We start from the raw sequence: 24,589 nt of genomic DNA, 5'->3' as shown, positions 1-24,589 counted from the left end.
TCTAACCCCTGCCGCTCCATTCTTCCCAGGAGGAGAGCAAGTGATCCAACAGGGACCTTGACAACAGGTTCTACTTGCTCATGCAAGAGCTCTAATCCACCCCCCTTCTCTGCCCCACACCCTTAACCTCGCAGCCCATTTCCTCTCCTGCTGGTTCCTGGAAACAAAGAACCGCCCTCTTTGGTAGTAAAATAGGAGACTAGTTCATCTTACACCTGCTCCTGGCCTCCAAAATCCCAGACTCAGTCAGGTGCCCCTCAGGCTAGGCCTCCACGCCCGGGCCTGGGGCCACCCCCGCCCCCCATCTCTGTGGGGCATGGAGCCACCCCACGCGGGGTGGGCAGCCTGGCCCGAGCTAGGCCCGCAGACCCCTGGCTGCTCCTGCTGCTGTCCAGCCACCAGCCCTCATCAGCATGGCCCCCTTACTTTTTATCACTGTGACTTTCCAAGGCCTGCAGTGGGCCTTGCCCAAAGTTGGGAGGAAGCTGCCTTTGTAGAAGACAAGGTTTCCTGCTCCATAAGCTTTTACAAGACTTCCCCAGGCAAACTGCCACATAAGAGAAAGAACTTGAGTCAGAAGCCACTTGAGTTCATGGCCACTCAGAAACGTCTCTAAGCCTCAGTTTCCTCGTCTGAGAAATGAGGGTGGAGGAATCTGCTTACAGAGTGGTCATCAGGGTCAAATGAAGTGTGGTTGTGAAGATGTAAGTGGTGTAAGCAGTGCGTTGTTACTTCTGCCTGCTACTCACATAGAGCCCAGGTCACCACCATCTCCAAAAGGGAGACACCTTCCTCGAACATCAAATCACGTCTCCCCTCCTTGGGCGGCTACTGTGTCCTCAGGACTTACCCAAATTGTACCGTGGAGAAGAGTGTGTGTTACTTAAGGGTGTGGGAAACATCTTTTACGTTTTTTTCCATGGTTTGTGTGCTTGTCTTACCTGCTTCCCTTTAGGTATGGCTCAGATGGTAAAGAATCTGCCTGCAATGCGGGAGACCCGGGTTTGATCCCTGTGTAGGGAAGATCCCCTGGAGAAGGAAATGGCAATCCACTCCAGTATTTTTCTCTGGAGAATTCCCTGGACAGATGAGTCTGGTGGGCTACTCCATGGGGTCGCAGAGTCAGATACCTCTGAGTGACTACACTTTCTTTCTTTGTGTGCTTGTCTTATCTGCTTCTACCCCTTTCTCAGCATCATGAAAATTTAAGCTCATTCCCTGTATTACCCCACAGTGCAGAGTAACAAGTATACTGAGCTGAAGCGTGTACTTGGGAGAGGGCAAATAGCCAGACAGCTTCTTGGGGGTAAAACTTTATTTTTAACACATAAGGCTTCATAGACAAGTCAATTTTTGGCTGTAGAAGGGTTTTGTATATTTTAAACTTACGGATCAAACTAATTTGGGATCCACTAGGCATTCAAAGGGAGAAGGCAATGGCACCCCACTCCAGTACTCTTGCCTGGAAAATCCCGTGGATGGAGGAGCCTGGTGGGCTGCAGTCCGTGGGGTCGCTAAGAGTCAGACACGACTGAGCGACTTCAGTTTCACTTTCCACTTTCATGCATTGGAGAAGGAAATGGCAACCCACTCCAGTGTTCTTGCCTGGAGAATCCCATGGACGGAGAAGCCTGGTAGGCTGTAGTCCATGGGGTCGCACAGAGTTGGACACGACTGAAGCGACTTAGTAGTAGTAGTAGGCATTCAAAAAGTCAGCTGCCTCCAGGAGGAGGCCAGATAGTGAAAGTCGCTCAGTTGTGTCTGACTCTTTGCGACCCTATGGACTATACAATCCATGGAATTCTCCAGGCCAGAATACGGGAGTGGGTAGCCAGTTCCCTTCTCCAGGGGATCTTCCCAATCCAGGGATTGAACTCAGGTCTTCTGCATTGCAGGCGAATTCTTTACCAGCTGAGCCACCAGGCAACTGAGCAAAGCCAAACCCTGTGGATGGGGTGGGGGGGAGTCCGTCCTTTTAGAGGATAAAGTGTCATGGTTTCAGCTCTGAAGAGTGTCCCTCCCAGGCCATGTCATCTCTCAGAGATGTGGCAGAGAGCAAGCATACCCAGCAGCTTCCTGTCCAAGCTGGCTGGCACTGCATGCCATCTGTGAGCTGCCCTTATTTGCTGGCCCAAATGAGCCTCTAGGGTGTCAATCCTTGGCCAAATAAACTCCCTGCTGCCCCAAGGAGCAGAAGGTTCTAGAAGGCACAGGATGGCTTTGTTCTTGGCTTATTAAGCAGACCTAGAACTGGAATGGAGAGGGGTTTTGAATCTCTCTCCAAAGGTCCAGAGAAATTTCCTTGTGGTTGATTGTTGTAACAAGAGCTGCTCTTCACCCAGCAAGCACCCCCAGAATGATCTTCTGTAATAGTCAGAACTGTGTAATGAGGGGTCAGGGTTCAGGCTGCAGTGTCAAATTGCTTGGGCTCAAACCTTAGTTTGAACAAGCAACCTAATATTCTCTGTGCCTCAACCCCTCCATCTGTAAAATGGGAACTACAGGAGTTTCTATCACATAGGATTGTTTGTGACTGATGAGGTAAGGGGTACATAACACTTATGGCTCAATGAATACTGTTATTATGAGAAAGGACTTCAAGAAGTCTCCTATTCTGTTTCTCTGCTATTATGAAAGAAAGTTCTCTCCCTGATTCTGACACTTCTGAATCAAGCACATGTGCGCACACGCTCACATGCACGCGCGCGCGCGCGCGCACACACACACACACACACACACACACACACACACATCTTCTGGCTTCTGAACTCCTGTTTCAGCAAGAGCAAAAAGTTCAGTCCCTTCCTCTGGGTGATGATGGGATAGCAGTCACTCTGGGCACCAGGAGGTAGAAAGTCTGAGAATCTTTTCAGTGTAAGAAATCTGCCTGGTGGAGCGTCCCTGACCTGATTGTTTTCAGTCCCTCACCTGACAAATATTTTATATAATGACGGTGTTTATATTCCAGAACTTTCATATATGTTGTGTCATTTAACCTCCATAATGGTCCCACAGAATAGCCTGTAAAGATATTATCAGAGAGGCCCCCTGGGACCTCAGCTCTAGCAGGCCACTCAGAGTGAGGAGGGGCCCGTCCAGTGTGGCCCTGGGCTATTCCATTGCAGAAGCTGCAAGATGGCTCCATGGGGGCAGAGCTCAGAGTCCCACAAGGACAGGGGGACTTAATAACAGGTAGTGGGTTATTTGGGAGCAGACAGTGTGAAGGGAAAAGGGCTACTCCTCTCCCCTCCTCAAATCCTCCCACTTAACCCCTGACCTCACAAAGTACAGGAACTATGTGACACCACTGCTAGAACCAAGATGGCAAAGCTGAGTGCACTTCAGCCTGCAGACAAGACACGTCAGGTGCCCCAGGGGTGGCAGCGCTGGCCTGAATGTCCGAAGAGCTGGCTGGGTTCAGGTCCACCCTGGGCAGACTGTGTGGCTGAGAGTCACACAACCTCTCTGGTCACCTGAGCAGGGCCGTGTCCTGCCCTGCTCACAGAGAAGGGGGACAGAGGCTGGTCGTCCAGCGTGAAGCCTGGACTCAAGAGCCCTGTGAACTTTCAGGCTCTGCCATCAATTTGCTGAGCTTCAGTCCCTTCCACTACACAGTGAGTGAGTGTGTTGAACCAATTGTTCCTAAGGTCCCTGTGAGCTTCGACAGGCTGTGATGACCTTCTCTTTTCAAAATGACCTCAATTCCTTTCATCTTTTGTAATTTGCCTTTAGTTCATTGATCCAATTTACATCCTTTAAAAAAAATTTTTTTTCAGTTTAATTCAACATTCTCCAAACAACTATTATATGCTAGACATTGAGCTGGGTAGTAGAAAATCAGTAGTGCCAAGATAGCTGTTTTCAAGGTGCTTCCAGACTAGTGGGGTAAGACAGTTCAATTCAGTTCAGTTCAGTTGCTCAGTCATGTCCGACTCTTTGTGACCCCATGAGCTGCAGCATGCCAGGCCTCCCTATCCAGCACCAACTCCCAGAGCCTAGCCAAACTCATGTCCATTGAGTCAGTGATGCCATCCAACCATCTCAAGCACACTGTAATGCAATCAGGGTTTCTGGAAGTCGCAGGAGTCAGGTGTCCCTGGGAAGAAACTCATCCCCCTCCAGGAAGAAGGGGAAGGAGGATTAACCTTGAGTACTAACCTCTTTTGGCCAAACTCTGTGCTATGTATCTTATAAATGCTACTTCATTTCATCCTTATAACAATCTTTGGAATTAAGTATTAAGCCCATTTTATACTTGAACAGTGACTTAGCATGCAAGCACATAATTGAGCAGACTAAGATTCAGGGTACTTAAAGCCATATGGAGACTTAAATTCAAGTCAGCCTGACTCTAGAGGCCATGCCTTTTTTGTCCAACTGACAGAATGTGAAGGGTGTGAGTAGTTGAGACCGAATACTGCTCAGTATGAGCCCTGCTGACCTTTGCTAAATCTTCCTTGTCCCTCCCTCTGGCCAACAGGAGAAGTGCCACCTCTTTCTTCCATGGGTTGGTTTCCATCCATGTTTAATGGCCCAGCTGCTCTGGTCTCCCCGTTTCCCTGCAGACTAGCCAGGGAGTTTCTGGAGAAGGAAATGGCAACCCACTCCAGTGTTCTTGCCTGGAGAATCCCAGGGACAGGGGAGCCTGGTGGGCTGCCGTCTATGGGGTCGCACAGAGTTGGCCACGACTGAAGCGACTTAGTAGCAGCAGCAGCAGCAGCAGCCAGGGAGTTTCACGGCAGCTGAGCACCATGCTCTGACCTGTCCATGTTTAATGGCACCAAGAATCTTATCTCACTTTCCTAAATTGTTTGGGTTACCTTAGCACAGGGAGCTGGGCATTGGGGGAGGCAGCAGATGGCAGATTCTTCAGTCACTTCTTTGCTGTGCAGAAGGAAGAAAAATTGTTGGAGCATAAACTATGAAAGGGCAGGAGGCATGGAGACTGGCATGGAGAGACAGTATAGTGGTCAGAACACCCAGCTGCGTGTTTGTGTGGCTCTGACCGTCCTCTCCTCCACCCTGCCTCCTCTCAGCCATTTCCAGCAGCAATTGCATGGGGTCTTTTCACTGCCCATTCAGAGTCTTCTTGGGAGACCCAAAACTTGTTGAGGGGAAGGTGTGAGTGGATGAATTTCTATAGGGCTTAAACACACATTTCTTTTGAGCCCAATCTTGTGCCCCCTGAACATCTGAATCTGTTTATTTCCAGAGGAAAATACAGCAACATTTGTCACACTTATGAACTGTTGAAAACAGGGACATAGGCCTGTTGCAAAGGTCACACTGACCATATTTCAGCAGAACCCTGCCGTTAGCCTATGAGTCCTGGATCCTGCCGCTAGAGTGCCCTGAGTGGGGATGACAGGGTCCAGTCTTACCCCGGGTGCCCATGGAATGCCTGGAGCAGATAGTCAAGGTCTGTTTGGGGTGTAGAAAGTCATGATTCAAACACAGCAGCAGAGACAACTCAGATGTTATTTACAAGCCCAGTTTCCAAGCTGAGAGGGAGGGGAATGGATTTGCTGCCTTCTCCGGTCTCTCCTGCCCTCTGGCTTTCTCACCCCGTCACCAGTCCTTGCCTTTCCGTCTTCTTTCTACTACTCAGGAGCACCCAGGAGTATCTGATGTGTCACTCCCAGCTGGGAGCCCGGACAGCGTGTTCTCAGGATAGAGAGAGGTGCTTGGGAGTGGGGCCAGGGGCTCACCACTGGTGACAAAGGATCAAGAGAGGTTCCTAGTCATGGGATTGGTGGGGCAAGGAGGGGCAGAGAGGTCCCACTGGGTGGGTTGACATGGCCCTGCCCCATAGGGCCTCTGTCTGGTGGAAGTTAAAGAGGGCAGGATCCTTTATTAGGAAGACTTCTATGGGAAGCAGGTGGGAAATAAGGACAGGGAAGGGTGATTTCATATTTACTTCACTCCCAATTCAAATGGGAAGAAAGCCAGTTGAAAAAGTCAAAAATGGCCAGCATACAAATAAATGTTCACAAACATTGGACCCTTGATTCCTAGGTTGGGTTTTTGAAGGTTAAACCTCAAGAACTGGGAAATTCTGAATGACATTCCTGAGACGTATCAGGACTTAAGGCATGATAGAGATGGAACTGACTCTGCTGTGAAAATGTTATGCTACCTCATATATGTGGGGTTTACACACTGATGAAATTCCTTTTCCTGATCTGTTCATTGATCTCTCAGCACACAAGTTTGGCCTTCCCACCAACACTTCATAGTCTTTATCCCTGAAATAGCCCTGATTCTGAAATGCATGTCACGTGTATAATAATGTTCCCTATCTTGAAATATTATGAGAATTAAATGAGATAATCCTTGTGGAATGCTTCGAACTGTATTTAGCACACAGTAAATATTATATTAATGTGAGCTGTTATTCCTGGAGGTAATAGTAAGAGGAAATAGGTAGGCAATTTAGTTCTAACATCAAGGCAAGTTGCTATGTAGTCCCCCCTCCATAGTTAATCCTTGTATGATAGAGCTTCACAGAAAGGAAAACTCCACTGTTGAGCCCCTTCTGTGCCCTAGCATACACCAAACCCTGAATATAACTGCATTCCACGTGCTTTTCTTTTATAAAGCCACAGACTCATGACTCAGTGGGCCTCTACTATAATGTAGCTACTGGCAGTTCAGTTCAGTTGCTCAGTCGTGCCTGACTCTCTGTCACCCCATGGACTGCAGCACACCAGGCCTCCCTGTCCATCACCAACTCCTGGAGTTTACTCAAACCCATGTCCATCGAGTTGGTGATGCCATCCAACAATCGCATCCTCTGTCATCCCCTTCTCCTCCCACCTTCAATATTTCCCAGCATCAGGGTCTTTTCCAATGAGTCAGTTCTTTGCATCAGGTAGCCAAAGTATTGGAGTTTCAGCTTCAGCATCATTCCTTCCAATGAACATCCAGTACTGATCTCCTTTGGGATGGACTAGTTGGATCTCCTTGCAGTCCCCAGGACTCTCAAGCATCTTCTCCAACACCACAGTTCAAGAGCATCATTTCTTCAGCGTTTAGCTTTCTTTATAGTCCAACTCTCACATCCATACATGACTACTGGAAAAACCATAGCCTTGACTAGATCGACCTTTGTTGGCAAAGTAATGCCACTGGTTTTTAATATGCTATTGAGGTTGGTTGTAGCTTTTCTTCCAAGAAGCAAGTGTCTTTTAATTTCATGGCTGCAGTCACATCTGCAGTGATTTTGGAGCCCAAAAAAATAAAGTCTGTCACTGTTTCCATTGTTTCCCTGTCTATTTGCCATGAAGTGATGGGACTGGATGCCATGATCTTAGTTTTCTAAATGTTGAATTTTAAGCCAACTTCTTCACTCTCCTCTTTCACTTTCATCAAGAGGTTTTTTTGTTCTTCTTTACTTTCTGCCATAAGGGTAGTGTCATCTGCATATCTGAGGTTATTGATGTTTCTCCCAGCAGTCTTGATTCCAGCTTGTGTTTTACCCAGCCCAGCATTTTGCATGATGTGCTCTGCATATAAGTGACATAGGTACTGGCAGATGAAGGTAAATTAGACAGAGTCTGTACTGTCAGCTAATGGCGCTAGTGGTAAAGAACCCACTTGTTGATGCAGAAGACATGAGACATGGGTTCAATCCCTGGGTTGGGAAGATTCCTTGGAGGAGGGCATGGCAACCCACTCCAGTATTCTTTCCTGGAGAATCCCATGGACAGAGGAGCCTGGCGGGCTACAGTCCATAGGGTCACACATAGTCAGATACAATGGAAGCAACTTAGCGCGCATGTGCACACTGTTGGCAAACTCACAGTCTGTTTAGTGTGGAAGAAGCAGGATGTCTGTGAAGGGCCCACTGACAGTGCAGCAGCCAACCCGGCCATCGGTGCTCAGATGATGGTACTGCCCCCTGGTGCTCCTAAGGGCTCACAGAAGGAAAAGGGGGCCTGCTGGGTGCGAAGGGGCCTATAGAATGGATGGTAATTATAAGGCAAAAGAAAGGAAGTCCTGGGAGGGAAGAAAATGGACTACTTGTTTTAAGCCCCATCACAATGTATCCCTACTCTTCACAAAGTGGTCCAACCCTTAGGTCAGCAGGTGAAAGGTGCATCGGTGACTCAGGAGGAGTTCGCCAGGATCGCTTCTGGAATCCTGTGGCTTCTCGAAGTCCCTTGAGGGCAAGGGTACTCTTACTGTAAGAGGAGTACTATCCCTCTGCCCTCGCCTCCTTCAGTAATGAGCTCTTAGTATGGAGGGCTTTGGATAAGGATTTATTCATAGGACAACTACTTATAAAGCACTTACTCTGTGTCAGGTGTTTATGCATTGGGAATACAGCAACGAATAAAACAGACAAAAAATCCTTTCCTGGTGTGTACAAGGGAGTGGTGGAGGATCAGATAATACACAGGATAAGTACGTGGAATGCGTACATTCTATGTTAGATTACATTGTGTTAAGTGCTAAGGAGGAAAATAAAGCAGGGGAGGGGGTGAAACTTGGGACCAGGTGGCTGGGCTGTGAGAAGGACGCAATCCCCACCCCAAGGAGGCCACTATCTGATGGGTGGCTCTCATTTGAGTATAAAGAATCTCCTGGCTTGCACAGAGAGTCTGATAGTAGGCCTGGAGCCGGGCCCAGAAATGTGATGTCATGGACCCACACTGAGGAGCGTTGCTTTTTTGGGAAAACAAGTCCAAGAAGGGTAGCACTGATTTTTTTCCTGAGAAAGTTACCTGTGGGAACCCCAAGAAAATGGAACAAAAGGCAGCTTCAGCAGTGTCCCCCTGCCTTCAAGTCCTAGGGTATCTTCACATGCCACTCCTTCCTGCAGCCTGTACTATGCCCCTGTCTCTGTAGAGAATAGGAGGAACTTGGAGTTCCCAGCCAAGCCCTCTACTGGGCAGGGCAGAGCTGGGTTGGGCTAGAAAAAGAGGAAAATCCAGTCTGAGGATTGGGGTTCTGCTTCCTGAGTCAGCTCTGACTGCCTAGAGCCAGCAAGGAGTGGCCCAAGCTCAGCCCAGACACTGCTGTCCCTGTATTTTATAGCAATCTAAGATTTTATCTTTTCATTTCAACAAAGTACCTACTGAGCATGTACTTTGTACCAGATATGGTTCTAGATGCTGGAGGTACAGCAGTGAGCAAAACAGGCCTCTGCCTTCTTAAAGCTTATATTCTACTAGGCGAACAGATGGTGAACAAAATAATAAAAATGTCTTTCTATTAATGATAAAGGCTAATAATAAAGAGGGAAGTGGGACAGAAAGTTCAGTGAATATTGTTGAAAGCTTAGATGGAATAGCCAGTAAGAGTCTCCTGGAGAACGTGACTTTTGAAAATGAAAACTAAGTTAGCAAAGGAGGCATGAGGCTTTCTGGAGAAATAGGATTCCGGGCCAAGGAAATGGCAAGTGCAAAGGCACTGGGGCAGGGAGGTATGCAGCAGGTTTGAATTATAACACATTGGCCATTGTGGCTGAAGCTGGGAAAGCAAGCGGGAGAGTGAGGAGATGGAATCAGAGGTAGCAGCAACCTTGTTGTCTGCAGTGGGGAAGGGAAGCCAAAGGCAGATTGTGGCAGAAGAGTGATCTGATTGGATTTATGTTTTTAAGGGATTGCCTCTGGTAACTGTGTTGAAAATAGATATGGGACAAGGAAGGAGGCAGAGAGACCAGAGAGGAGGCCACCAGAACATGTCTGTGGGAAACGACTGTAGTTTGAATTGGGCTATTAGCATTCAAAAGGTAAAAAGTGGCTGGATATTTTAAAGGAGGATCCTGCAGGGTTTGCTGATAGACAAAATGTGGGTTTTGAGAAAAATAGTATGTGCCTATGCCAGGAATACCAGACCATCCCACCTGCCTCCTGAGAAATCTGTATGCAGGTCAAGAAGCAACAGTTAGACCTGGACATGGAACAACAGACGGGTTCCAAATTGGGAAAAGAGTACATCAAGGCTGTATATTGTCATCCTGCTTGTTTAACTTATGTGCAGAGTACATCATGAGAAATGCCGGGCTGGACAAAGCACAAGCTGGAATCAAGATTGCCAGGAGAAATATCAATAATCTCAGATCTGCAGATGACGCCGCCCTTCACAGAAAGCAAAGAGGAACTGAAGAGCCTAAAATTTGGTTTAAAATTCAACATTCAAAAAAATAAGATTATGCATCTGGTCCCATCACTTCATGGCAAATAGATGGGGAAACAATGGAAACAGACTTTATTTTCTTGGGCTCCAAAATCACTGCAGATGGTGACTGCAGCCATGAAATTCAAAGACGTTTGCTTCTTGGAAGGAAAACTATGATCAACCTAGACAGCATATTAAAAAGCAGTGACATTACTTTGCCAACAAAGGCCATCTAGTCAAAGCTATGGTTTTTCCAGTGGTCATGTATGAATGTTGGACCATAAAGAAAGGCGAGCACCGAAGCACCAATGCTTTCAAACTATGGCGTTGGAGAAGACTCTTGAGAGTCCTTGGACTGCAAGGAGATCCAACCAGTCAATTCCAAAGAAATCGGTCCCGAATATTCATTGGAAGGACTGATGCTGAAGCTGAAACTCCAATACTTTGGCTACCTGATGCGAAGAAGTGACTCATTGAAAAAGACCCTGATGCTGGGAAAGATTGAAGGCAAGAGAAGAAGGGGACGACAGAGGATGAGACGGTTGGATGGTATCACCAACTCGATGGACATGGGTTTGAGTAAACTCCAGGAGTTGGTGATGGACAGGGAGGCCTGGCGTGCTGTAGTCCATGGGGTAGCAAAGAGTCAGACATGACTGAGCAACTGAACTGATGCCAGGAAATCGCTTGTACACACATCATTAAATTTTCACATAAGTGGGGTTCCCAGGTGGCTCAGTGATAAAGAATCCTCCTGCCAATCCAGGAGATGTGGGTTTGGTCCTTGGTCCTGGAGGATCCCCTGGAGAGGAAATGGCAACCCACTCCAGTGTTCTTGCCTGGAAAAGAGGAGTCTGGTGGGCTACAGTGAATGGAGTCACAAAAGAGTCAGACACGACCTAATGACTAAATAACAAAAACAACAACCTTACAGATTAGGAAACTGACAGAGAGGCTAAGTGACTGGAAAAATCCTGTGACTAGCAAGTGGTGGAGCTGGTATTTCAGTCCAACCTTCCACCAAAAGCAGGCCCTGAGCTCTTAGCAGCTGTAAACATTCCATCCATTCACTCAGTAGCTCTCCAGTGCACATCTACTCTGCTGCGGGCACTGGCCCAGATGTTGAGGAGGCAGAAATGAGTAAGAGAGAGTTCTTGACCTTGGAGAGGTCATATGGGAGGAAGAGACAGATATGAATAGAAACACAACAGTGAGATAAGAGGGCAGAGTCCTAAACCCTCAGAGGAATGCATAACTATGTCCCTGGGGACAGTGTGAGCTGGATTTGGAGATCAGGTAGGACTCTGCCAGGAGAATAAGGGATGGAAAACCTTTCCGGGCTGGGGGAACTGCATGTCAAGGAGAGAGGTATGAGGGAGTCTGCCGCATTCAGAAGACTGGACATACAGGGATTTGGGAGAGGTTCAGGGAGCCCTAGGAAGCAGGACTGGGGCTGGAGCAGTTAACTGGGCAGTCAGGCCTGCCGGGGAAAGCTTACCCTGAAGACAAGGGGAAATCCCTGCAGTCTTCCAAAGGGAAGAGAGGTGCTTAGGTCTGTTTTCCAAAGATCTCTCTTCACTTCACAGGTGGATGCCAGGGAGAAGACAGTTTTCCCTGTTTCAGGATGACGCGACTTGGGGTATCTGGTGAAACAGCGAGAACTGGCACCTGTTTCCGGGAAACAAACAGTGCTTTCCCACGAACGCGCGCACGTGTGTGTGCGCGACGATAAATGCACCCAGCACTTGGCTGGGGTTCATACAGGGCCATGACAGCAGCCTGCCACACTCCCCGAGCTGCTCCGCCACTTTCTTCCCTTCTCTTGGTGTGCCTTAGTCCCATAGAGCATCAAACTTCACTACCCACCAGGCAAGGCCAGTTTCTGACCTCTGTCTTATCACTATTTCCCTAGCACACTAAAGTGAGTATTCAAACTGCAGTACAAAGGATGTGAGTTTGGCCTAAGGAGGGAATTTGAAACCGTCAGATTCAGGCTAAGTGTGGACTGACTCCTAGCGGTGAGAAGTGGGACTTTGTTTGAAAATCTGACCCACATCCAGTGGTTCAAGAACCAACCTGTAGTGAATGTTTGAGAAAACTCTTGTCCCATCCACATCTGTGATCCTTCAAGTTAGATCAGTGTTTAGGGACAGAGACAGAGAAATACACATGTATGCACATGTGTGTGTGTGTGTGTGTGTGTGTGTGTGTGTGTGTGTATATATATATCATATTGAAAAGCAGAGACATTACTTTGCCAACAAAGGTCCATCTAGTTAAGGCTATGGTTTTTCCAGTGGTCATGTATGGATGTGAGAGTTGGACTGTGAAGAAAGCTGAGCGCTGAAGAATTGATGCTTTTGAACTGTGGTGTTGGAGAAGGTTCTTGAGAGTCCCTTGGACTGCAAGGAGATCCAACCAGTCCATTCTGAAGGAGATCAGCCCTGGGATTTCTTTGGAAGGACTGATGCTAAAGCTGAAACTCCAATACTTTGGCCACCTCATGCGAAGAGTTGACTCACTGGAAAAGACTCTGATGCTGGGAGGGATTGGGGGAGGAGGAGAAGGGGACAACAGAGGATGAGATGGCTGGATGGCATCACCGACTCGATGCACGTGAGTCTGGGTGAACTCCGGGAGTTGGTCATGGACAGGGAGGCCTGGTGTGCTGCGATTCATGGGGTCGCAAAGAGTCGGACACGACTGAGCGACTGAACTGAACTGAGATATATATATATATATACACACACACACACATACACACGTGTATGTAAGTATGTATTATATATGTATATTTGTATCTATGGAAAGAAACAAAGACAGACACAGGAAACAGGGGAAGAGACAGACAGAGATAGAAGATGGGGCAATCAAATATTTTCAACCATGATAATCCTCAAGGTCCCAATTAGGGCAGACCTGCTAAAATTGATTCACAGAATTAACGTTGATATGCAGTGGAGTCCAGCCCGATTCCCCTTCCATATTCCTAGCTCAGAAATTTGTATCACCTTCTCTCCCTTATTGTCAGCTCTGGAGCAAAACAAAATAAAGCAAACAAAAAAAAAAAAAACCAAAAAACCCAGAGTTAGAGTGAAACAGGGAAAACTCAGCCTCGCAGGGATTCTCAGAGTGAAGGTAGGCTCTCAGTCAGTTCAGTTCAGTCTCTCACTCATGTCTGACTCTTCACGATTACATGAACTGCAGCACGCCAAGCCTCCCTGTCCATTGCCAACTCCCAGAGTTTTCTCAAACTTATGTCCATCAAGTCGGTGATGCCATCCAACCATCACATCCTCTGTCATCCCCTTCTTCTCTTGCCTTCAATCTTTCCCAGCATCAGGGTCTTCTCAAATGAGTCATTTCTTCACATCATGTGGCCAAAGTATTGGAGTTTCAGCTTCAGCATCAGTCCTTCCAATGAATATTCAGGACTGATTTCCTTTAGGATGGACTAGTTGGATCTCCTTGCAGTCCAAGGGACTCTCAAGAGTCTTCTCCAGCACCACAGTTCCAAAGCATCAATTTGTCAGCGTTCATCTTCCTTTATAGTCCAAGTCTCACACCCATACATTACTACTGGAAAAACCATAGTTTTGACTAGACAGACCTTTGTTGGCAAAGTAATGTCTCTGCTTTTTAATATTCTGTCTAGGTTGGTCATAACTTTTCTTCCAGGGAGCAAGCCTCTTTTAATTTCACGGCTGCAGTCACCATCTGCAGTGATTTTGGAGCCCAAGAAATCTCTCACTGTTTCCACTGTTTCCCCATGGGCTTCTCCACCCATTAGCTCTAGGTGAGTGATCACACCATATGGTTATCTGGATCATGAGGATCTTTTTTGTATAGTTCTTCTGTGTATTCTTGCCACCTCTTCTTAATATCTTCAGCTTCTGTTAGGTCGATTTCTGTCCTTTATTGTGCTTCTGTTCTGTTCCAGGCCAAAGAATTCAGGTTTCTGACAGCTCTTCTCAAGGCTGAGCTCTGTCTCAGTGGTCAGAAGCTGGGTGGGGAAGGGCTGGCCACCCACCTGCTCTCTGGAGCACCAGGGTTGGCATCTCTCACTAGGCAGCTAAGCTGGGTGTGTGTCAGCCACGCTGCCCTCCTTGGCCTTCTGGCTTGTCTGGGACCAGTAGAAACTGAGCTTATCTTGGGAGAGAGCTGAGTCCTGTTCTCCATATGACTTTAGAGTGAGGGATATGGTCCCTTACTCTTTAAGCCCCAATCTCTTTATCTGTAAAATGGGAATAAAATGTTTGTTACTGTGTGATATTACACTCAGAATCTAAAAAAAAAAAAGCACAAACAAAACTCCAAGCTCATAGACGCAGAGAACTGGCTGGTGGTTGTCACTGGAAGGGTTTGGGTGAGCAAAATTGGTGAAGGGGGTCAAAATGTTATCAAATTAGTAAATTATGGGGATTAACTAACGTACAGCATGGTGATTACAGTTAATAATACTGTATTGCCTATTTGAAGTTTCTAATAGAGTAGATCGTAAGTGTTCTTATCCCAAGAAAAACAATTTTTTCTAACTGTGTATGGTGGTGGATGTGATCACTTCACAGTATATGCGAATGCCAAATCATTATGTTGTATACTTAAAATTAAAATGTTAATTAAATTAATTTTAATTAATGTTAATTAAAATAAAATGTTGTATGCCAATTATACTTCAATAAAGATTTAAAATTAAAATTAAAAAAATCTGTTCTCCATTTTACAGATGATGAAACTGAGGCAGAGAAGTTAGGTCTCCCACCCAAGATTGGACCTGGGCCATCTGGCTCTGCAGTCTGTGCCTCTAACCTCACTTCTTTGCTGCCTTTCTTCTTTCCCAGAATCAGTGAAGGGCTGCTGCAGTGTAGTGAAAGCTTTTGATTAAGGATGTGAAACTCTAACATCTGAATAAAGCCATTCACTTTAACACTAAGTTTAAATTCCAGTTCCTTCGGTTGCATCGACTTTGGGTTGGAAGACAGTTGCCTCCGTGTCGAGGCTGGTGTAGGACAAATCCTTGTGTTACCCAAATATTCAAGTGCAGAGCCTATGCCACAGTATAGACTGCTCCGTACCTGACGCCAGAGCACCGAGCCTGTGGAAACAAAGGCAGTAAACCTCACAGCATTAGGAAATGGAGATGGTTGAATGTAGTCTAGAATCTGGTAGAATTTTAAATGCTCAAGATATAAGTCATTATACATTTAGTACTTGTCACAAAACCTCTTCTGAGTCTTGTGGTTTAGGGACCATTAATAACAGTTGCTGAACTGTGAAGAGAAGCCAACAAGCCCCTCCCGAATGCCTGCCCCACAGCACTGCTCGTCGGACGTGTGCAGCCCAAGCATGGGCGCCGCCACTGTCCTACGCAGTCACACGCTTGCGGCTGCTGCTAAGCCGCTTCAGTCCTATCTGACTCTTTGCCACCCTGTGGACTGTAGCCCACCAGGTTCCTCTGTCCTTGGATTCTCTAGGCAAGAATACTGGAGTGGGTTGCCATGCCCTCCTCCAGGGGATCATCCTGACCCAGGGATCAAACCTGTGTCTCTTGTGTCTCCTGCATCGGCAGGCAGGTTCTTTACCACTGGCACCACCTGGGAAGCCCCTAATCCATACCCACTGGCTCCAAATCACAGCAGATGGGCAGCAGATATGAGTGTGCTTTCTTGGCAGCTATGCCTGAGGTGGTGTCCCTGAGAAGACCTGTTTTAAGACTGCCTGCCTCCTTCAGGAGTTTGTGTACAGAGAGTGTGGGGTGGGGGTAGAGGCAGGGAGGGGGTCTGTCAGGGAGAAGAAAGGCTCTTCAGAAAGGCCTCAGTCTTCCTGCCTCAGCTTCTTCTCCACCCACCCGATCCCAAATCCCCAGACTCATGGAGAGCCCTCAGGTCTCCAGGCTAGAAATGCCCTGGTGACGCAGGAGGGCTCAGGGAGCGGACCGTCCTGCAGGGCGTCCTTCTCCCCACCCCCTTTCCTCAGATCGCACTGTGGATGCTCTGAAGGGGACAAGCGGGATCTAAGACAGTGATGGGGGAGACACACGAGGGGATGGGTGTGAGCAGACCTGGTCCAAATGCCCACAAGGAACCTCCCCTGTCTTCCTCTTTGTGAAGTTAACTTTTCCACCCATGAGCTCTAACAGCAATTCACGTATAAGATCTCCAGAGATAAATCCACGCACCTGTGGACACATTTTTGACAAAGGAGGCAAGAATATACAATGGAGGAAAGACAATCTCTTTAACAGGTGGTGTTGGGAAAACTGGTCAAGCACTCGTAAAAGAATGAAACTAGAACACTTTCTAACACCATACACAAAAATAAACTCAAAATGGATTAAAGATCTAAATGTAAGACCGGAAGCTATAAAACTCCTAGAAGAAAACATAGGCAAAACACTCTCTGACATAAATCACATCAGGATCCTCTATGACCCACCTCCAAGAATATTGGAAATAAAAGCAAAAATAAACAAATGGGACCTAGTTAAACTTAAAAGCTTTTGCACAACGAAGGAAACTATAAGCAAGTGAAAAGATAGCCTTCAGAATGGGAGAAAATAATAGCAAATGAAGCAACTGACAAAGAATTAATCTAAAAAATATACAAGCAGCTCATGAAGCTCAATTCCAGAAAAATAAGTGACCCAGCCAAAAAATGGGCCAAAGAACTAAACAGACATTTCTCCAAAGAAGACATACAAATGGCTAACAAACACATGAAAAGATGCTCAATATCACTCATTACCAGAGAAATGCAAATCAAAACCACAATAAGGTACCATCTCACGCTGGTCAGAATGTCTAATATCAAAAAGTCTACAAACAATAAATGCTGGAGTGGGTGTGGAGAAAAGGGAACCCTCTTACACTGTTGGTGGGAATGCAAACTAGTACAGCCACTATGGAGAACAGTGTGGAGATTCCTTAAAACCTGAAAATAGAACTCCAATACGACCTAGCAATCCCATAGCTGGACTTACACACCAAGGAAACCAGAATTGAAAGAGACACGTTCATCAAAGCACTGTTTACAATAGCCAGGACATAGAAGCAACCTAGATTTCCATCAGCAGATGAATGGATAAATAAGCTGTGGTACATATACACAATGGAATATTACTCAGCTATTAAAAAGAATGCATTTGAATCAGTTCTAATGAGGTGGATAAAACTGGAGCCTATTATACAGAGTGAAGTAAGTAAGAAAGAAAAACACCAATACAGTATATTAACACATATATATGGAATTTAGAAAGATGGTAATGATGACCCTATATGCAAGACAGCAAAAGAGACACAGATGTATAGAACAGTCTTTTGGACTTTGTGGGAGTGGGCGAGGTTGGGATGATTTGAGAGAATAGCATTGAAACATGTATATTACCATATGTGAAACAGATCTCCAGTCCAGGTTCAATGCATGAGACAGGGTGCTCAGGGCTGATGCACTGGGATGACCCAGAGGGATGAGATGGGGAGGGATGTGGGAGGGGGGCTAAGGATGGGGAACACTTGTACACCTATGGCTGATTCATGTCAATGTATGGCAAAACCACTACAATATTGTAAAGTAATTAGCCTCCAATTAAAATAAATTAATTAATTAAAAAAAAAAAAGATCTTGTCATTAGTATACTCCAGTTACACCATGGTTACATAGACAAGGTCTCTGAACTTGAAGCCTGTAAAACCTACACCACTATCATAATGACAAAGCAGTTACCATTTATTAAGTTCCCCCACATATTGGACAAGGTGTCATATACATTTCAAGTCTAATCCACTTCAACAATTCTGCATTGTCCTATGATTGTCTCCAGATGAAGAAGCTGAGGATTAAGTAACCTGCCAGGGACACACAATCAGAGGCTGGTAGAGATGAGATTGCAACCCAGGTTGCTCCAGAGTCACCTTTCTTCAAGCTTCCAGAACATCCTGCTTCTCCATCACTTGATCTGATGGACTGGTGAGTCCTTCAGAATGGGCTGGCTCCGTTTGCTTGGGCTCTGCATTTCTGGGCATTGCCATGGAGGAATGGGTGGCTTCAGCAAATTCTCAACACTAGCCTTAATGACAAACCTATGCTGCCTGTAAATGAGCATACTGGGTTTCTGTTTGCCCATCCACCTCCTGTGTGTTTGGTTGGCATGAGCCGGGTCTCCATATGTGAACCAACTTGAAAAAAACAAGTTCTAGACACGTTTTCAACAGGGTTCTGTCTCTGGGAGTTGGGGGTAGAGGCTAATAAAAAACTAGTTGAGGCTTGGAATGTGGGATCAGAGCTTCTTGCTGTGTGTCCTGGGGTTAGTTATTTCACTTCTCTGAACTTTATTTTCTGATCTATGTCACAGAATAAAGGTAAATGAAATACTCAGTGAGCTAAAGTGCTCTGTGGTCTTCCATGGGTCATACTGACAGTTGCATGAGTCTGCCTGGCACTGACCCTGGCTCCCTCTGGGGCAGAAGCTTCAGCGGGGCCTTGCTCCTGTCATCTACCCAGATCATTTTGATCATTTTTCTGCCTCCTCAGTGTGAGCATCACTTCCTTGCGGTTTCCCTTCAGTGTGAGTATCACTTCCTTTTAGATGTTGGGAGGCAGACCCAATACCTCTCCCCAGGCAGAAGCCTCCTACATAGCTTGTCGCTCCATGGGAATAGCCCAGCACCCACCCTACTCTGCAAGCTCCTTGTCGGTACCCCCAGCTTGGGGAGGACAGGCCCACAGTGGCCCTTCGGTAAGTGTTTGAAAGGGGATAACCTGGGCGGTCAGAAGACCAGAGAACCGCTGACTGGGCCATGGGAAGGGACTCAGCAATTTGTCTGAGTTTAAATGCTTTGTGGTTTAGATTCATCTCTGCCTTACTTGGCCGCAGGCCCCTTTGGAAACAGCCTGATTTATCCTTGGTGGAAAATGGTCCTGCAAGCTGTTCCCTCCTGTGGTTTTCTGAGAGGAAGGCAGCATCCGTCCCCTGGGCCAGGAGCTCCAGGGCAGGGGCTCTGCTCCCCCGCCCACCCCATCAGATTGCCCAGCCAGGCAGCCTCTCTCTGGGACTCAGCAGGGATAGAGGCCAGGTTGGCTGACTTGACTTGAGCAATGACTTGCCTCTGGGCAGGACAGTGATCTCACTGAGCTTTTTATTTTGTGTTTTGTTTTGCCTTCTTGTCCAAGAACCCAAGGGCTTTATTGCAATCTCTTGGCTCCTTTCCTCTGGCCAGAGAAGCAAGGCCAGAAAGAAAAGCAAGAAGAAAGCAAGAAGAAGCTCCTTTCTTCTGTCCTGGGCCCACGATCACCTGGAGAGCAGGAAGGAGAAAGGGTGGAGGGAAGTGGGTGGGGAGCTGCTGCAGAGGTCAGGGGCTGGACTTCCTCCCAGGACTGTCTCTGTGCCTGGTCCATCCTCCTGCAGGGCCTATAGAATAACTCCTTTCTGGGCTGGACAAGGAGGTGAATGGTTCAGGACTCCTCTGCAGCATCAGCAACCTCTCTGAGTGCAGAAGTGTGCAGCCTGGCTGCTGCCTGGGGCCTTGGACATGAGCTGATGGGAGAAGCTGCACCCACAGCTCAGGACAAAGCCCGGAGGCACACCGGGAATCCCCCAGACTGCCGGCCTCGGGCTTCTCTGCACTCAGCCACTTCCAAACCCATGGCCAGAGGCAGTCAGAAGATGGCTTGAAATAGGCTGGTGTCTCTAGCAGGCAGCCAGGTCTAGATCATCGCCTCCTTACCGTAATTCCCTATAAACTCTCCTCCGTGCTCGGCATCTCCAGGATCACATGAGGCATTTGTGTACCCTTCTAGTAACGGAGAGACAGTGCACATGTCTTGCTTTTCTTGGCCCCATGGGCCTCAGTTCCCCCAGGAACTCCTGAACCTCAGGCTGAAATCAGCCCTCATGAGTGACTGTAGCTCACCAAGGATCTTGCCTTTTTCAGGGTCACTGAACAGTGGTGAGGACCTCTTCCCAGTCCTATCTGGTCCTGGCTCTCTACCCTTGATTCAGGGCAATATGCAAAAGAGTCCCAAACAAGTCCCAAGCTGGTCCCCTGCTATTAGTTGAAGCATCTCTCTAGCCTCAGGCATCTTGGTAGGTTGATTTGGTGGTAACTCCTGGAGTCAATGGCCCACAATTCCTGAAGCTCAATCTCGTCATCTAGGAGAGGCCTTCCTTCCTTGGACCCCTTCCTTGCTGACTCCCCTGAATGGCCAAGAGCCCTTAGCAACAGGTTCCATTACCAAGTGGTGGGTAGCCCCTACTTTCTTACATGATGATTACAGGACAAGGATTTAGAGCCAGAGGGGCCATTTCAACCAGTTATTCTTTGTCTTTCTTTTGGCAGTCTGGGTAACCTCTCAAACTCAATTTCCAAATCTGTCCGTCCATGTCATAGTTCATATCACATGGGATTGTACACGAACATACGGGATGATGCCATGACTCCAAAGGGCATGAACAGTGGGCTGAGGACAAGCGAAGGTAAAGGACAAACGTGGTATACACTTCTGGAGTGTAAATTTAGTTGCAGCATTTAGGGAAATATATTTTGAAGTAATGGGCTTCCCTGGTGGCTCAGCAGTAAAGAATTCACCTGTAATGCAGGAGCTGCACGAGACCCTGGTTCAATTCCCAAGTCACGATGATCCCCTGGAGGAGGACACAGCAACCCAGTCTAGTATTCTTGCCTGGAGAGTCCCATAAAGAGAGGAGCCTGGCAGGCTACAGTCCATGGGGTCACAGAGAGTCCTTGAAGATTGAACAGACTTAGCACAAACACACATTTTGAAGTAACTACAGTAAGCCCCTGTATATGAATGAGTTCCCCTCTGAGAGCACATTCCTAAGTTCAATTTGTTTGTAAGTCCAACAAAGTTAGCCTAGGTACTCAACAGACACAATTATCTATATAGCAGTGTACCATAAAAGGTTTATAATACTGTTCACACAAATACTACATACATAAACAAATACAAAAAATAAAAACATTTTTAATCTTACAGTATGGTATCTTGAAAAGTACAGTAGTACAGTATAATAGCTGGCATACGGAGGCTGGTGTCAAGTGAACTGGCAAGGAGACTTACTGACTGGAGGAGGGAGAGGAGGTGAGAAAGGCAGAGCTGAAGGGTCGGCAGTGAAAGGAGACGGAGAGCAAGCTGCAATTTCACTCACGCCTGATGTTTCACATCTTTGAAAGTTCACAGCTTGAAGGTTCATATGTATGGAACCTAATGTAAGTACTTTACTGATGTAAAATTTGAACAAATTTTAAAGAAAAAAGAGAAGACTGAAGGAAATGTTTTTATTTATTGTCACTTGCTCTGGGTTATACTCTAAACATGGGGGTCAGTGGTTATGTGATTAAGGGTCGCTCTCACTGCCTTAGAGAGATTTGATGAGTCTGACACCAATGTGTGAGAGGAGCTGGTCCCTGCCCAGCGAGCCCTCTTCACTGGCGCTGCCTCAGCTTTCCCACAGGCTTTTGCACATCTGAGATCTCTCCTTGAATTAAGTCTCAGCTCTCTTGGGCTTCAGCACCCGCACCAGGGCAAGAATCAGATCTGGGGCTCCCGTGAGGGGCTGGGCTGGTGTTTCCTTACAAAATTGCTAGCAGTATCAGAAAGGTGAGTGAGAAGTTTCTCTTTTCACAGATGTCACAGTGGTAGACGTGAAGGTAAGGCAAGTTCTTGCTGCTTACTCTAGCGGTTGACAGCCCTTCTTTGTCCCTCCCTCTATTTTGCTGTTTGGAAGGTGAGAGCCACCCTGAACCACTGAGAGCACAGAGTAACGGTCTGGGATGAGACTGGGGCATCGCACCAGTCCTGAACTCCTTCTCAGGACTTTTATGTGGGAGGAAAATAAGCTTGTACCTTGTTAAAGGCTTTGTTGTTGTGGGTTTTCTGTTACCTTCATTTGTACCTTATCCTGATGAGCTACCTAGCTTAGTAAGTGATGGAGTGGGGAATTTGAACCTGAGTCAATGAGATCTTAAGCCCACACTATCCCACCACAGGGCTTCTCGGGCCCTGTGTGTGCTCCAGCTGTAACCCCATTGTCTGTTAGGTGGAACTGTAAGGGGGTGGGAATTGGAGGAGCGGAGCTTGTCTGATGCGACTCTTTATACTCATTCATTCCAAAGACAGCTCAGGGGCATTTGACAGATACAGAGGCAACTTGGGGACCAAACCCAGGACCCTGAGAGGGTGGTGGAGATGACAGCTCCCCTAAGATCCAGGAAACTCCAGCTCTCTGCCACAAGACTTGCCACACAGCCACTCCTGTGGCAGGTGAAAGCTGTACTCAGGTAGCCCTGGGTCCCTCCATTTCCACAAACAGACTCTGGTCTACTGGGTCCCCTCTAATGAAACTTGGCTAAGGAAAACTGCTGAAAAGGTGAGGAACGCCCCAGGTGCATTCTTTTGCCACGGGGGTTTTTAAATGTCAGGTTGGCAAGGCATGGCTCTCTTCCAGTCAGGAAGTATATTTTCTCTTATTTGATCTCATGAGAAGTGGTTATCAGCTTCAGGGCTGAGTAGGAGTTTGAGTTAAAAGGGCTGTACTATCCCACTGGTAAACTCTCAGAGCCTGCACATCACGGAGGAGAGTCTGAGCTAGGACTGACAACAGCTGGCTACATATCTAGGAAAGTGGTATTCCCAAACAGACAGGACACATTTAACTGGAGGGTTGATCTTGAGCGAGTCTCCTAGCTTGTCTCTCTCCTGGTTTGTATAATGGGAATGATAATCACTATGTCTCATGATTATTGCAACATTCAACGAGATACCAAATATGAAGAATCTATAAATACAAAAGATTACGATTCTGCATTTGTGTGGTAGAAATGAGAATTTCTGTTCTTTGGCACATTGTGCCCAGCCAGATCACTTTCCCAGGCATGGTATATGGCAGGGGTTGGACAAATGCTAAACGGCTAACACATGCTGAAGTTTGCTTCAGGGAGCCTTTCCCAAGTGTCTACCTCATAAAGTTTCTATGAGGATAAAATGATATACCATACTTAAGGAAATTAATCCTATGTATGGCATACAGCAGGTACTCAGTAAATGTTACAGATTGTTATCCAAGAGACTTCGGCATCAGGGACCTCTTTTGTGTTAGGAAGGGGTAGAAATCTGGTGAGCGGGTCAGTGGATTGAATGTTACCTGTGAGGGAGTGAGGTGAGCAGAGAGGGGCAGCTGAGTTTCCTCGGTTTTCTCAGCTTTGGGGAGCGAGGGTCCTTATACAGCTTATGAAAAAATCCAGTCATTATATATACTTACCAACAGAGGATGTCATTTCTATACAAATAAGTGCATTATTTTCCTCTGCTAATCTGAATCAGGTTTCATCAAGGCAGCCCAGGTTGATCGGGAATGTGTTGATTTGCCCCGGTTATGTGGCAGAGTAGACTTAGGAAATTGCTTTAAGATCTGTACAGACATTAGAAAAAGTCAGGATGAGGAGAACCACTGAGCCAAGCTGATGGGGAAGCTTTCTAGGAGGTGAAGTTTGAGCTGGCACTCAGGAACCTATGGAGGGAAAGCAGTGAGCGTTTCCGGGGGAATTCCTAGCTAGGTGACCAGATCTTGGATAGAGCAATGGCAGTGAGAGTAGCTAAGGACACCAACGAGAGAAACTGGACTGAGATTCGAGCCAAGGGGTCTTAGGAGAACAGTGGATACAAGTCAGAAGTCAGAAGGGACATAGTTTTTATGGAACACTGACAACACTTTCTCCAACTGGTTTGACTGTCTGTTAGGTATGACTTCAGGATTCTCTCATGGCTCAAGTGGTAAAGTATCTGCCTGCAATGCAGGGGACCCATGTTTAATCCCTGGGTCAGGAAGATCCCCTGGAGAAGGGAATGCCTATCCACTCTGGTATTCGTGCCTGGAGAATTAATTCCATGGACAGAGGAGTCTGGCAGGATATAGTCCATGGGGTTGCAAAGAGCTGGACATGACTGAGTGACTAACATTTTCACTTCACTTCACTTTTCACTATATATAACTTTGTCTGCAGTGGCCTCACCCAACACAGCACCTTTCAAGCAAGCTGTAATTCTGCAGATTCCTTCCCTGTGCAGATTCCAGACACAAGTGCAATGTTTAGAGATGTTAACAGTGGTAAGATTCCATTGCTTCTTTCCATTCTGAGTAGAGAAGTCTAGGTAGGAATTTCCCAGTTTTCCCTTGCCTCTGAACTAGTGGTAGTGCTCCAATCACAGTTGAATTAGGAGAGAGAAATTGCATAGTCATTTGAAAAGGGAAGTTTTGATATAAAAATTAACTATTTTCAGGGAATTAACTACAGAGTGGGAATAAAAGGGATTGTTTAAAAAAATCTCCTAAGGCTGATGAGAGTACAGAAAGAAGGAACACACAGGAAGGAAGAGGAGAGGGGTCCCTCAAGGCTGGGGTTCAGCCCTTGTTGGGGAAGGTGTGGGTGCAGCCCATGGATGGCAGAGA

General features: G+C 46.8%; 1 protein-coding gene and 1 long non-coding RNA gene across 2 annotated transcripts in view; both read left to right on the top strand.

Annotated features, from left to right (window-relative positions):
• Positions 1–1,663: 1,663 nt before the first annotated feature.
• LOC107133212 (uncharacterized) lies at positions 1,664–16,336 on the top strand. Its single transcript, XR_001502008.3, has 2 exons — positions 1,664–13,921; positions 14,852–16,336. It is a non-coding gene; the product is annotated as an uncharacterized lncRNA (long non-coding RNA).
• Positions 16,337–18,772: 2,436 nt separating this feature from the next.
• CHIT1 (chitinase 1) overlaps positions 18,773–24,589 on the top strand; it is a 48,037-nt gene continuing 42,220 nt past the window's right edge. The window contains 2 exon segments of the mRNA XM_059875853.1: positions 18,773–18,859; positions 21,653–21,741. Coding sequence (XP_059731836.1) covers positions 18,773–18,859; positions 21,653–21,741 — 176 coding nt within the window.

Source organism: Bos taurus, chromosome 16, assembly GCF_002263795.3.
Source record: "Bos taurus isolate L1 Dominette 01449 registration number 42190680 breed Hereford chromosome 16, ARS-UCD2.0, whole genome shotgun sequence".
NCBI lineage: Eukaryota > Metazoa > Chordata > Mammalia > Artiodactyla > Bovidae > Bos > Bos taurus.
The sequence above is the reverse complement of the archived record's forward strand: the minus strand, read 5'-3'. Positions and strand labels throughout refer to the sequence as shown.